General features: G+C 36.7%; 1 protein-coding gene across 3 annotated transcripts in view; it reads right to left on the bottom strand.

Annotated features, from left to right (window-relative positions):
• NBAS (NBAS subunit of NRZ tethering complex) overlaps positions 1 to 15,434 on the bottom strand; it is a 176,713-nt gene that overhangs the window by 82,213 nt on the left and 79,066 nt on the right. For all 3 annotated transcript variants that reach the window (XM_030489718.1, XM_030489716.1, XM_030489719.1), the window contains 2 exons: positions 11,258 to 11,334; positions 10,587 to 10,724 (listed from right to left, as the gene is read on the bottom strand). In XM_030489718.1, coding sequence (XP_030345578.1) covers positions 10,587 to 10,724; positions 11,258 to 11,334 — 215 coding nt within the window. The remainder of the gene's footprint in view (positions 1 to 10,586; positions 10,725 to 11,257; positions 11,335 to 15,434) is intronic.

Below are 15,434 nucleotides of genomic sequence, written 5' to 3' on the forward strand. Positions count from 1 at the left end.
ACTAGAACAACGTTTCTAACAGCGTTGTCTTGTCAACAGTGAAATGATCTGGCATAGGTTTTGCTTGGGAATTAAGGAGAATTTAAAAAAAAAAAAAGTAGAGAGAAAAAAAAAAAAGAAAGCACCCATCACTTCAGCATACAGTTAATTTCATTTCATGCTATCAGATGTGATTTACTCAGCACAGATCAGGACAAATTACTGTCAATCTTGCACCACCAGTCATTACCAGTAAGCCTCAGCTGGGGATCAGTGTCCACCTGACTAGAAGTTTTAAAGCAGTGTTTCTCTTTGACCATGCTCTGGGAGTCATATCTCTGAAGCCCTTCAGAATCTGTATGTCACTGTGATACTATAAAAGCAACACTGGCTTTAAAAAGAGGGAAGAGGTTTTGATCTTTGAATTTCTTTACCTTGGTACCTAAAATAATCTTCAATCTGATTCCCCTCCTCCCCTTAAGTTGCTCTTTCAAATCTCTTTAAAAGACTTAATTCAGCCGTACACATCAGAAAAAAAAAACCAAAACAACCAACCAACAAAACCAAACAAACAAAAACACAAACCCCAAAACAAAACAAAAAACAAATCCCACAAACAAAAACCAAAACCAATGAATGAATCAGTTTTCCCCCTGTTTTTCTCCTGCTCAGGAAGTGGCAACAATTTTACAGCTATGGAAAGAGAGATAAATAATGAAAAGCTCTACTGTAAACACATCACCGAGATAATATTAGAACATTGTAAGGCTATTTAGGTTGTTTACTTCTTTTAAGACCAGGAATCTTTCCAATTTTTCTTATAAGGAATATTGCTCTTTTGGGTTTGTTTTTAACGTAAATGATCTTCAGACTATAATGCAGAAATGACTAGGAACACTGATGAGAAAAGCTGCTTAGATCATTGAGGCTAATCTGCTCATAATCAGCCTGAATAAATAACTGATATTGTGAAACCTTTCTGAATTGAAGCTGCAAAGAATTTTCATCACCTTTTGAACTGTAATCTTTTGATAACAGTCAAAAGCTGCAACTGCAGTGAGCCACAGGAACCTGGGAAGGCAGAAGACATGTGAAGTTGTGACCAGATCCTTGTAACATCAGATATGTTCTAAACCATTTTAAGTGATCCTTAGAAAGAGGTCATGCTACAGAGGAAGACATATACACCAAGCAAATGCTAATGGACAGCAAAACTAAGAGATGACAACACATGAGCAAAGCACGAGGCACCAAGCAGCAGGGTGTACAATTCCCGCTGCAGACACACCTGCACTTGACCAGAATCTGGCCTCTAGTCCCTTCAGCACTTCTAAGGGAACCAAACTACACCTCTGGAAAGGACTTACATTTCAGGAGGAAGAGGAGAGCTCTCCCTAATCCTTGTAGCAACTGCCACAATCCCAGTAGCAAGAGAATGAATGTGCTATAAATTTGATGGAGGCAGTGGCAAGAAAAAAAAGAATGAAGAGAAGCATATACAGGCAACACTTTTCCTCACATACCGAGACAGGAAAAAAGATTTACAGGAAAGAAACATTTCACTCAAGAAGTAAAATCCCGAACATGCCTGTCTGCTCAGGAAGTAAAATCCATCCCTCCATAGGACAGCTTTTCAATAATTAAATCAAAGACACTTGTCCTCAACTGAGTCTGTTGTCACGTTATGAGTCAAGAGTACATTAACTTTAACACAGCACCATGTGAATTTTGGGTGGCCTACCTTTCAGATCACAGCTGTCTCATGTCTGATCTGCTCAAAGCAAAAGATAAAGTATATGGCTGAGACGGAAGACCAGAACAGCTCAGGAATAAAACCTGTACTGTCACATCATTCAAGTGCAAGGATTCCTCAACTTTCTTTGTCCTTCTACTGCTGCAGCTATCTATATTGTTGGGTGACAGCAGTGATTTTTTTCAGAATCAGCTTTCACACCACTTTTTTAAATGGATGCAGAAAGCAGCAAATTCCATCACCCAGCAACGAAACTACACCAAGTCAACATGTAAGGATAACTACTAGAACACCTTTTATAAGATGTGTCAGAATAAAGTTGCACAAACTAACAAAAAAAATGCAGTAGAGATGAGGTAAGTAATAAATACTCAATTATCAAACCTATAGGTAGGTCTTATACATTTAGACAATATTAAAACTATTTTCTATTTCAGATTTATAATCTTAAATGATCAATCAGAAGTTTTTGTAACATACACTAACGTCTCAGGTATATTTAAGTATAATGATTTTAAAGCCTGAATAAAACCTTAATTAATCCTTGTCACCACAGTAATGCAAACAAACAATTTCACACTGTACTCAAAAATGTTACTGTACTCAAATAATTTAGATCTGGATTTTGTAGATCCAGGAATGCAGCTGTGGACTCCAATTCCCTAGCTTCCCTTCTCACCTTCACCATAGATTTCGTCCAGATTTCTCTTTTTTCAAAGAACTGAAATTGGATGTTTTATAACTTCATTCCAGATGACTGGCTGTAGAAAACAAACGCTCCTGTATCACAGTTTAAAAGCCAGTACCATCAGCTCTCACTTAAAGTGGCCGAGTTTAAAACACTCTCAAATTTATATGGTATACAGATACAACTTAAAACATATTATGCAAAATGCATATACCCAGGTGACCAAGGGCTTCACAGTTTTAGTCTACTTAGGAGTTTAAGGCTTGTACTAACTTAAAAGGGTTATTTGAACTACCAGGGAAATTAGTGAAAAGTACATCTGCAGTGAAATTAGACAAAACAACAGCCAAAAGCAAAAAGGTTGGTGAACTATGAGAGGAACATGAAAACACACGTGAACAGTTGTAAATAAGCACTCGCAATTTCAATGAAATTGAAACTAATTATTTTCAAAGTCCTGCTTTCTCACGCTATCAATAAAAATTCAAACTGCAAACATATAATCGTAAGTGACATGCCATGCAAACGTGCTTTGTTGCTTTATAAACAGAAACACATTGGGAACGCAAAATCTACAAAAGGCTGGAAAATTATGATATTTTAAAACTGGAGACCAACAGGAACAAACCACCGCATTTTGTTGGTTTGGGGGTTTTTTGTTGGGGGGTTTTTTTTGTTGTTTTTTGGGGGTTGTCTGGGGCTTTTGAGGGGTTTGTTGTTTTTTTTTAGTAGAAGGAATGTTGTATGTTTTGAATGAGCAATGCTGAAATGTAATGGTTGAAAACTAAAACACGTGGAATAGGAAGGCAGTATATGTCACTGCCACTTCAATATCACTATGCTGGAAACTAACTGAATCTTACAAAGACAAAAGGTTGCCCAAGATGCTGGCAAGATTAAATATATGACATAAGTGGAATCACAGGAATATTTTCTGCCAGTAAAACCTCCAGAAGAGATTGATTAAAGGACTGAGAGTTAAACTGTTAAGTTTTGAATTATGAATCAGATGTTGCGAGCACACAAAACCTTAAAATAATATTATTGTTATTATTTCTGCTTCAGAAATTACACTAAAGATGGTATTAGAATTGGGCTAAGCAGCATACAGCATCTACTATACAAAGCCATGTTCTGCAGGATTTTTTTAACTCTATTTGCAGAGGTACAAAAATCACTGGCTAGAATTATCAGAATACTCAAAAATAGAAAGGAAATGCACTTAAATTTGATTTAACGTATACATTTTAGTTTAAGGTCAAACAGCCACTCATCACAAAATTAAATCATATAATCATCCAGTATATATATATATACTGAACATTAATATCTGCATGTTAGTGTATAAGTTACCTTGAATTTTAACTGCAGATATTTTAAGGTAAATTCCTAACAGATGAAACTCAGTCACAAAAGTAACACATGATCTTTAAACAGCAAGCAGCAGAAGAAACAATGATAACACAGTGACTTTCAGCCTAAAGACAACCACCAGGTACAAGTTCAATCAACACAGTTTCCTACACAGAAGCCAGCACTGCTGCAGGAAAAAAATATAATGAGTCTGCTCTTAAGTAATAAAACCTAAAAATAATTTGAGAAGTTGTCCAAGCAGTTGTTTCTACAGTTACGTTAAATTACTTGTGTCCGAAGAGTTGATCAAATTGCTCCAGTGCTCTGTTTTAAATGCTTTTTTGCTTTGTTTTCAATCAGCTACTGCAGCAAGAATGAGGAACAATTTGTCCCAAGAGAAAATTTTTCACAGTTTCTTTTTTACCTTATGTTTTCTTACTTATTAAGATATTGACAAGTCAGGTTTATGTAGAAAAATCTCACCATTTCTGTTTTAGTGGAACCAACACATAATATATAAAAAGTTAAAATGCCAACTGAAACCTATGAAATGAAAATTATGAATTATGAAAATTAAAAATTACTACACAGTTTTGAGTGAAGTGCCTACCACATTCACACTACACACGTCATTTTCCACTTGCAGTCAGCATACAATTAGTTAATAATGTCACAGTTTAGGTAATCATCCAGCCTTCTGTTGATCTTCCTTTCCTTTAAAAAAATCACTGTGCTTTATGTTTGAATAAATTATTTTATTGTATGCTCTTTTAGAATACGTTTTTAATCTTGATCTATATGGCAGCAGCTGAAGACATATACAGACTTTCAGACAAACATACACTCCTACAGTAAAGCTTCATTACAATATGATAGTTTTACTTTTAATACAATACTGAATCTTTTTAATGTGTACAATTACTTGACTGGATACATGCAAATAATTCTGTACCTTGCTAATTTAAAGCTTGAAAACCTATTATTCCATGAGTACAAAACACACAACTTCCTCTTCCCTGGCAGTTATTTAAATGCCAGAAGTCAAATATTTTTTTTTCATCCTAATCCAGGAGCACTGCTAGGTCTTCTTTTTCGAAGCATGAATTTTTTGGTGACTACCTTCTCTTATTGTGACATACATTTTCCTGAATAGCTTCTTAGGCTAAATTTATACAGGATTCTTAGGCTAAATTTATGTATCTCTTTTAAACTAAATAGATGGAGAAGCCATCTCTCTCACCTGATGGGAATTCAGCGATGTCTGAAAAGTTACCTGTATTGCCAAACCAGATAAATAAAATTTTGCTAAGATATTTTGTGTTCTAAGATGAATAGAAAGTTTTAATCAGGGCTGCTTGCAAAATTAATGATGCTCACTGACAGGAAAAAATAGTTAAAGAAGCACAGAAAAGAAAAGTGAAATAGAAGACAAAGCCAATTGACACGGGGAAGACTGCTCCAAAGAGCTGTCGGTCATCTTTATACTGTTTCCCAGAGAGGGAAGGAGGAAAGCATTAGTATTTATCCCAGCTACCTCCCTTGCATGAAAAGCCACAAATAGGTCTCCAGAGGAACACACGCAAGCCAGACCTCAAACCTCTGCTGAAATGAAATGCTGGTTTGAAGATCCTCTTTACTAAAAGAGTATTTCTGAACAGCTGGCTCACAAACAACACTCACTCTGCTTTCAGAAGTAGGATTTAACAGAATAGTTTATATAACCCTTGAGAAACAAAAAAAAGCAACGCTGTAACCATCTTTTTTCTTAAGCACCATTTATCTTTAAGAGATTAAACTGGGGGGGAGGGGGGGGACAACACCAAAACAACCCTTATACTCACCCCCACCCCTCCAAAAAGAGAAGAAACAAAACCAAAACAAACCACCAAAACCCAACAAAACAAAAACAAATCCCGTAACTATTTAACAATAGCTCTTTTCTGAATCACGTAAATGTTATTTGGTCCCAACTAAGAATGGTGATGCTTTGTAGTGTTGTGTGTTTAGCAAAGTATGAGGATCTGTGAAACACTGGCTTTATCAAACACACCTCGAACAAAGGAACATAGCTGTCACAATCTGACTGCGATGTCACTAATTGCTGGATCACTATTTCAGGGATGGTAGTGGAAGATGCTCAAAAACGTCCACAGCTGGTTCAGGAGAACTTTTGAACATAAATAAGGTCATGTTTTAAGTCCATCATAAACCAACAATAAGAGCATGACCATTTTATCAGCTACAAGAGACAATGCTAACCGTTGAGTTTATGGATAAAAAGTTGAATGCTGAGACAGAATCTGCTCGCCCATAAGATTTGCCTCTCTCCCTCTTCCTGTATACAGCCTTCTTATACAATATTTACTTCCATGTCAAATGAAGTCTTGATTTTCAACATCCTACATTCAGAATATTATTCTACAGCTGTAGCATAAGGACTATGGCTGGGAGTTCTGTTTCTCTGGCTTATGTAACTGTATTTATAATTAAGGTCAACCTTACATGAATAAGCAACAAAACTGCCTCGGAGCCAGGTCAAGCCTGCAGAATGAAATCCCATCAAAACAACACAAATTTGTACATATTCAGTCCCCACTTCCAAGTACTCTTCTTTTGACCTTGCTTTCGTTACTGAAAAAAACAAACAAACCCAAACCCAAAAAAATCCCCCAAAAAACCCCCTCAAAAAACCCGCACATATCAGCACATAACGATTTTAAAACTGCTCCACATGCTGCTTTTCCCCTATGGAGAATGGAGCGGGAGAGAATAGGACACATGATGTATTTGTCACAGCCACTTAATGCACTTAAAGCCTACATATGCCACTGCGGTGAGGGCAGTGTAGAAAGGCTAAATATGGTCCTGCAAAGGAAGTCATGAATAGACAGAAACAGTGGTCTAACAATGACGGGAATAAAGAGAAACAGCATGGGAACTAAAATACCCAATGGCTGTGATACAAACAGAGAGAGAAAATGAAGAAAAACAGGAAAAAACCCTACATTGCAGACAGTGAATTTATGTGAGGGGGAAAGCAGACCTAATTCTGCCTCTTAGAGAGAGATTGATAGAGGCTTCCCTAAGCAGCAAGCAGCAGAAAAGCGAAGCAGGTTAAGTGCACAGAGCACAAGTTCACTGTATAAATTCACCCTCTCACAAAGTGATGCAAAAGCCAGGTATATAAGGTTACTTAACTCTGTGGAACTGAACTCCCAGCTTCTTCACCAACTCTAGGCTGCAACAAAAGCATCACTAGAGGAGAACCTCTGAGGTTACTGTTCCAACATATTGCCAGTTGCAATGTACAAAAGGGCAGGAATCAAACTCGTTTCCTTGAATGAAAATAACAAGTAAGGGAATAAAGTAAAAACCTAAGAATTTTCTGCTGACGGCAACTTCCCTCATCTGCTATTAATTGCAAAATTCCCATTCTCCCCTGCAACTGGCAATTTCTTAGAACTGTTGATGATGCTCCACAAAAAAGCTTGTCCCCAGCTAAGGTCAGTAAAAAACTCTCTTCAAAACCCACATAAACACTTCAGAATCATATTATTAGAATGAGGACAGAAACAACATATTAATTAACCTTATGGTAATTAAACATTTTCACTCCTTTCTAGAGTAAATAATCCCCCAGATATATTTAATCTGGTCACTTTTACATCACCAGGATAGGACAAGTGAGGAGTTAACAGCAAAAATTATCCAGTGAATGTTTTGCTCACCTGTATGGCTTTTCTTCTCAATCATCAAGACCGGGAAGCACTAAGTGGAGAATCAGCGTGGTAGGGAGGGGACAGCCGTGATGCCGTGCAGCAAGGTTCAGCAGCCAAAACACTGCTGTGTTATCAACACTTCTGGCCACAAATGCAAAGCACGGAACCACAGGAGCTGTTATTAAGAAAGTTAACCCCATCGCTGTCAGGCCCAGTAGAGACCTAAACCAAAATTAAATATAGCTTCTCAAAGGGTATTAAGTCTCCTCACATCAATGCGTTCCACAGCTAGTCCATTTCTGGATTTTTTTTTCTCTTCTGTCTGGCATTATCCTTATTGACCTTTATCTGTGGTTTTATTTGAGTGTAGAGCTCTTTTAATGTCTTCCTCAGGCCAAGAAACTAAAACAGCTCAAGTACCCTACACTATAACTTTTATATTATTAGAACAACTAAAATTCAAAATTTTCCTGGATACAAAACTAAAGCAGTACTTTCCATCCAAATCACTTTGTTTGTCCTTAAAGTGAAGTAATAACTCCATCAGAAATAAAAATTATCAAGCCAATTTCCTTTTGGACATCGACAGTACAAAAGATGTTAATGAGAATTTCTGGCAATTTATGATTGTTTTGACATGCAGATACTGGCTGTCATTATTTTATGCCACAGTAAAAAAAAAATAAAATCAAGCCTTCATGCAACAGACCCAATCAATCCTTCAAAATGTCTTTCTTCATTAACTAGCAAGTCCTAAAAGTCTTTCTTAGTCAGCGGAAGAGAAACTCTCCCCCCAACTCCCCATTATCCTTATAACACATCTGACATTTTCATTCTGAGAACATTTCTCCCATTATGTTAGAAGTACTCACATACTGTTTTGAAAGATTTATACAATGCTATTCTAAAGTAAACATAGAAGTGTAGATTCTCCATGTTTCTATACAGCTTCTTAAAAATTCAGCTACAGTTTTCAGACAGGATACTTAATTCAATGGACTAGACAAATCACACTTACTGTAACTCAGATGTTGTTAAACAGAAATATATGTTCTATGATCTTGAGGATATGTCTTTGAAGCATGTGGCTGAAGTGCCAGATTTAGATCTTTACTTAATATGTAAATATTTAAAATGGGGGGAAAGGACTGGATATACACCTTCACCCGTGAAAACACACTCAGTTATCTTCCAAGAATAATGCATAGCTTTGAATGCATTTGAATGCAGTTAAGGGACCCAGGAACACCTTTCTGTTTTGAGAAAGTCAGAAGATAAAGGTGATGCAAGACACCAGTAACATGAGCTGGAAGACAGTCTACTATGGAATGATATCATGTTTGTGGTACCCATCCCACCCCCTTGACCTCTTAAGTAACACAAAAACAAAAACCATGGCTAGATCTATTCCCATGGACAGCAACTGGTACGGCATTGAGGAAAGCAACTTGCAAGCAGAGCCATTTTTTACTACCAGCATTTAAGATGTACACTTAAGCAAGTAGCTGTTTTGCAGTATAAATTGAGCATTTCACTCAAAAGCATGTGTTTCTAATTCTCCTTTTCTACTTCAGTGACATTACCACACTAGATACCCATTAGTAACAATGAACGTACTCTCCTGTCTTGTTTTCTTACTGGTAATTCAGGATTTCTTTTAATTGGTGCACTATTGACTCAGGATCTTCTCATACAATTGTTTTCAAAAGCTACTGCTTAAGAGTAGTACTTAAACATAGTATATACTCTTTTTAGCATACAACTTAGAATCCACTGCTTATCACCGTCACATATGGTATTTTATCAAGATGGAGCAAAAAATTTAGCCAAAGGTCATATCATAAGAGATAAACTACATGGTGCTACTGATGAGACTTTGCTTGAATTAAGCTGGAATTGGAGCAGAAACAGTTCAATCTTTACCATCTCTGTTCTCATTCTTATGACTTACTCTTTCTAAAGGTTTCATAATTCTTTGTATAAAGTAAGATTGTTTAAAAACCTAAGCTAAAAAAAAGAAAAAAAAAAAAATAATCTTTTTTTCATCGAAGGTGTCTTGCAGCAGGTGGACCTAGGCTCAAAGAAAGCTATTTAACAAACATGAAAGAATTCCTCACAACCAACATATTTTGCAAGCCCTGCAAATTTCAGTTGTGGGTTAAGTTTTCCTTTAGCTTCTAAACAGAAGATAATAGAATGCAAATCTCAGCAGAAACATCAAAGGCTGCCTAATTGCAGAACTGGGTGAGTATAAAAAAATCCTTTCCTCTGTAAATTGGGAGTCATTCTGAACATTGAAAAAAAATCTCCTCTTATGCCACTGTGGTGATTAGTGGTCTCTCTTTCCAGAGAACTCGTGACCAGAAGTGTTCTTTTAGTGCAGAACTAGGACGAAAACCAAGCAGTCCCCAGAGCTTCTGTACAAGAGGAAAAGACTGGTGTAAACTCAGAAAGTCTCTTGGGTGTGTCAAAGAAGAGTTTTTATTCAGGTATATTAGTAGGAATGGCAATTGCTGCCTTACTAAACGTCACCTCTTTGCTTTAGTTCAGAGTTTACCATGTAACTGCTTTAATCACAGGTGATGAATAAGAAAGCAAAGCCGTGCCATTTCAAAAAAAGACACTTGTCAAAGGAAACCAACAAATTCACCAATAACTGAGGATGACTTTTGAAAACACCATATGCAAATCGAAATACAAAACAACACATCTCGAAGAAGGCTATGGAAACTTTTTTGCACAGTACCTTCCTTGCTGAAATGTATACTTGACTCTTTCTAGGAAGTACTATACTGTATCAGTATTCCAAGTTAACAGCATAGGCTATGCTCATTACTGCTCAGTGTTCCTAAGCTATTTAGAAGACTGATAGTGCTATTGCCTATAAATGACACTTGGTATTGCCCTTCTCTCCCACAAATTGTGAAGTACTTGTCTGTTTACAGCACTGTAGAAGAATAATTCTGCGTAACTTAACAGGCTGCTCACAGTGTGAGATCCGCTCCTTAACAGACTTAACTCATGCACTGGCTTTTTAGAACAACTTTAATGCTATACATTAATGAATATGGTTTTAAAAATCAAGAGTACTAACCCTGTAGAGAGGGTGGCACTTGTCCTTGAAACATGGTGCCAAACGAGCATAGATCTGCAGGCTATAGTAATAACTTGCCAGCTGGAGAGATAACGCAGAATGTAATTGCTTTTCAAAGCATTTGTTGGCATCTACCACCTAGGAGAAAGCATTAATTTCGATGGAAGAATTAGCAAGCACACAACATTAAGTGCACAAACTTTCTAAAAAGCTACTTGCTGTGATTTAGAAATAGCTTTTGACTATGTTCTTCTAGCACATAAGTCAGTAACCTACACACTCAAGGACAATTCTACATTATGACGTTTTCCCCCCTTGCACAAACAGCTAACCAAAACGCTTTTCCAACTACAGTTTTGGTGCTTCTATACCACAAAGTTATTACCCATATCTCTGAACTACATTAGAACTGTCAGTCACGTGGCCCAACTACTATTTTAAGTAAGAAAATGCATCTTTTTGTCAGTGCCACACTTGCAAGCCAGCCCAAAAGCATCTGTTCAGAGTTTCCTTTAAATGCACCAGCCCAATCTATAAAAATGTGTATTTTAATGAATTCAATGACTTAGATGTTAAAACCCTAAGGAAATTACATTTTCTTATGTAATTCTGAAATGCTATGAACAGTCTTTCCCGGCAAAAACATACAAATCAAATCATTATCAACATACCTGCGGCAGCACAAGTAGATAGGCAAGAGACAAAGCCATATCATTTGGTAAAGCATCACTTGCCAGTTGTAGCAGAACTGCAACATATAGGAAGTAGAAACAAAGCTTTGATTACTGACCCATCTAGCCTTGACAGTTAGCAAATTAAATGTTTTCAGTGTAACCATATTTTATTAGACACCAGCTTAAAGCACTCCATACATACTTCATTAAACACTTATCAGTGCAATCCAGAAACAGACAATATGTAATTAAACTGCAGCACAGCTTTACCTTGACTTCCAGGCAAAGCGTTTGATGCATTAACCAAACAAGAATAAGATTATGAAGTAACAGATGCTAAACAAAGCCACTAAAACATCATCTGTACTGATTTACAACAGGTAAATCTTTTGCTTGTAAAACCAAGGTAGTTACGTTGTAAGTGAAGATACCAACCAGAGGAATGGTACAAAATGTCTTCTCTTCCAGCCTGAGCTCTAATTCACTTAACACAACAAACCATATTAAAAACTTGTCTTAATAAAAAACAAAAACCAACCAAAAAACCCAAGTGTCATATGAATTTCAAATAACATCAGTGAAACATCAAAACCGGGTCCTGCCACATACTGCAAACAGAAGTATCAGCATAACAGTCAAAATTAATTCATCGAAGAATAATTATTCTGATTATAAAAAGATAAACTTCTTGTAAAACTGACACAAAAATTAACTGCTTTTCCTACATTGTAGATATGAACTTATATTTTGTTTAAAAATTTTACATTTTTGTTTTACATTATGCAAACAGGAGAACCAATACACAGACATAACATAAGCGCCCAAGATCTGTTAATTAGAAACAGGATCTCTCCTTTATGCAGTTATCTCCTTCATATTGAAGTCAAGCATCACTGTGGTTGCTACAAAAGTTGCAACAATTACAGAATAATAATTCTCATGATACACTTAGTATGCAGTTTTAGGAGTAGAAAATAAAAATTATTAGTTCCAGGGACTTCAAAAATCTCACAAAAGCGGACCAGAAATTGCATAAGGAATTGTAAGGGAAAACAACATTATGATTCCCTTTTTTAACATTTTTTTTATTATTATTGTTGCTATCATTATCATTATTACAATTCGAATTAGTAGAAGCCATCTTCCAGCAACTTAGCTCTTTGTTTAATTTAAGGAAGTCTCAAATACCTATATTGCCACGTTACACAAACTACTCTGAGGCAGTTGCAACCTTATTACTTCACAGTGAATGCTTTGCTCCAAAGAATGATTCATAAAAGGCTTCAATGACCAATTACCATTTTCAGATTAACATTAATTTGCCATCAGCCTGAAGTGGATTTACATGCTGGCCCTCAGCCAGATACAACCCTCAAATTTCTATGTGACAAGTCATCACAGAGGCTGTGTACATGGCAATACATCACAGCTAACTGCAGATAGAAGCACCAATGGTCTCTGCTTCAAAATGCTTGTATCAATAGTTTTTTGCTGCTGACAGCTTGTTTCTGCTACATGCAAAATAACCTGTATGCTGTCCAAGCAAAGATAACAGAACTCTAGAAATACCTAAATTAAAATCTTGATGAATTGGCATTTACTACTCTAGGGAAACACAAGCAAATTACTTTATATATTCTTACAAGCACCACTAGTTGAACAGAAAAAATTGGGAGGAGGCAAAGAATAACTTGGGCTCTGCCCTCTTCTCCCCTTCTCTGGAGAATTAATGATTGCGAAGCCTTAGGAATACATAATAAATTGTGGGTTCTCTTGTAACTTAACATCTGCAACATAACAACTGCCACACTAGCAAAAGTTTATCTTCACCCCTCAGAGAGCAATCATGAGAAAGAACACAGCACCAACACAAGGCCAGAAAACAATATGATTTTATTAATACTTGTGCATGAAGTTCAACACAAAGGCATACCAGTTGCCAGAATGTACTTAAGGAGAAAGACCTGGAAGACTTGCCTCCATTATCATCCCTTCTGAGGAAAAAAAAAAAACCAAAACAAACAATTACAGAATGGACTGGGTTGGACGTGACCTTCTAGTTCCAACCCCCTGCCCCAATGCACATCATTCAATAAATATACATTTTCTGCGCGCTTGTTCCTGTATCCACGTACAGACACCCACTTTACATGCATACAAACACATGTGTATACACAATGACTAATTTCATAGAGTTTTCTGTTTCCCAGTGAAGCCCTCTGGGAATTCTCTGATGTCTAACAGGTCAAAGTTCAAATCGCAGGCTACAGACAGTAGCAGGATGCAACTCTGTCCTCCCATACATCTCTACAAAATTTACGAGAACTCAGTATCGTTTTAGACCACTGCCAAATTTAAAATTTGTCAAAGGGATTAAATGCTACAGGGTTGGCAAACCAGCGAGGACATGCAGTGGCAAGCAAAGAGCCAATGCTGCTGTCCCACAAACAGTATTTTCTTAGGAAAACACACAAAAAGATCGATTTAATGAATAATTTTTATTTCCTGTGCAGATCTTTACTTTATGCACAAGTCTGCCTGGAAGGCAAAGTAGGGAAAAGAATGGTTTATTTGTGAAAAATGAGATTTATCGATACCTAGGAAGTTTCAACATTTTCCACATTTTTTCTCTGAAAAAAAAAAAAAGGCAAGAACTGCTTCAAGTCTTCAATTGTTCATTTAGCATGTGATAAAACCTCACTAAACTTAAAAGTATATACTGCAGTTAAACAGCCATATCTGCAAGCAATTACAAAATCATGAAAAACATAAAGCTATTCCTTGCTTAAAATTCCTGAAGATTAATAGGCATGACTGACTTTACATCGAGTTTAGTACGTAATCTGGTTTCAATGAAATGCAGCCATCAATTATAGTAACTTCCTATTCTCATCTTCAATCTCTCCAGGAAATCCCTAAGCCCTATGGAGAAAGATAACTACAATTAAACAGAGATGCACAACACTGCCTTAGTCACGCTAAGTCTGGATGCACTATAATGGCACAACTGAGGAAAGAGTCTTTTACGGGACACAAAGTGATGAGTATTACCACTTGAAACTACTCAGTCTAACACTTACATCCAGATAGAAAAGACAAGAGCCAAAGCCCAAGGCTAGTGACCCTACCAAATCCACAAAAGAAGCAGAAAACATTATCTTGATTTTTATCATGAGCACTGTCTCTGAGGCAAGTGTTTAGCTATTCCCTCACATCTGGAGCACAACACTACTATAGTAATAAAACAGACTTCAACTTCTCCTAAGACAATGTGCTAAATACAATAGGGTTTCTTTGCTAAACTGCATCTTCTTTCAGGTCTGTCAATTCTTTTAACGGAGCTGAAACCTGCTGCTGTAGCTGTTGTACAAGACAGCTAGAAGGAAATAAATGGGATTCAAACTTGTCAGCAAAATGAAATTAAGTCTGCTATATTTGTAAGTTACTAGAAGCTAGTAACTCATACTAACATTCAAGTCTTATACTGTAAAGTCCTCCCAAAACTTTAGAGTAAGGCTTAAAATACGGAGGAAACACAGAATAATAAATGGGGTTCATATCTGCATGATATTTTATCACAAATTTTGGCAGCGTGCTATTAATACACAGATTTTCAAGCTTCACAATCCTGAAAGAGTTAGCTCATCATAAGGACTTTCATGAGAATTGATAAAGCAAAGCATTAAGAAGGGGGAAGAGGTGGGATCCAATACTGTAATCCAGGTTTAAAATCTGCAAATTACCAATCTATTCGCTTACAGAAAGCTATGTTATACTTATGTGCAAGAATGTTGTCTACTGACCACCAACAGGAGTCATACAGCAGGAGTACTGCTGAGTACAGAATAAATCAAGCTCAGTTTTCCAGAGGAAAACACAGAGCTCCCAGCTCCATAGCACAGCTGGAGAGACTCATAAGTGAAATTCAGATTGGCTGTAGAATAAGAGTGGTGGAAGAGAACAGAAGTATCAAAATGATAAAAACAGCAGTCTGCACACTTCAGGAATAGAGGGTCAAAAACTAAAGCTGGTATCTACAATTTGTTTTCTTCTTCAAACAAAAGTCCCCAAAACTGGAAATCCATCTCGAAAGGCAGCCACTGAACTATAAACAACCAGTTCCAGTTACTCAAGTTGGAGCAGAAATTGTTACCAAAGATGTGCCAACTAATGT

The sequence above is a fragment of the Strigops habroptila genome, chromosome 6 (genome assembly GCF_004027225.2).
Source record: "Strigops habroptila isolate Jane chromosome 6, bStrHab1.2.pri, whole genome shotgun sequence".
Taxonomy (NCBI): Eukaryota; Metazoa; Chordata; class Aves; order Psittaciformes; family Psittacidae; genus Strigops; species Strigops habroptila.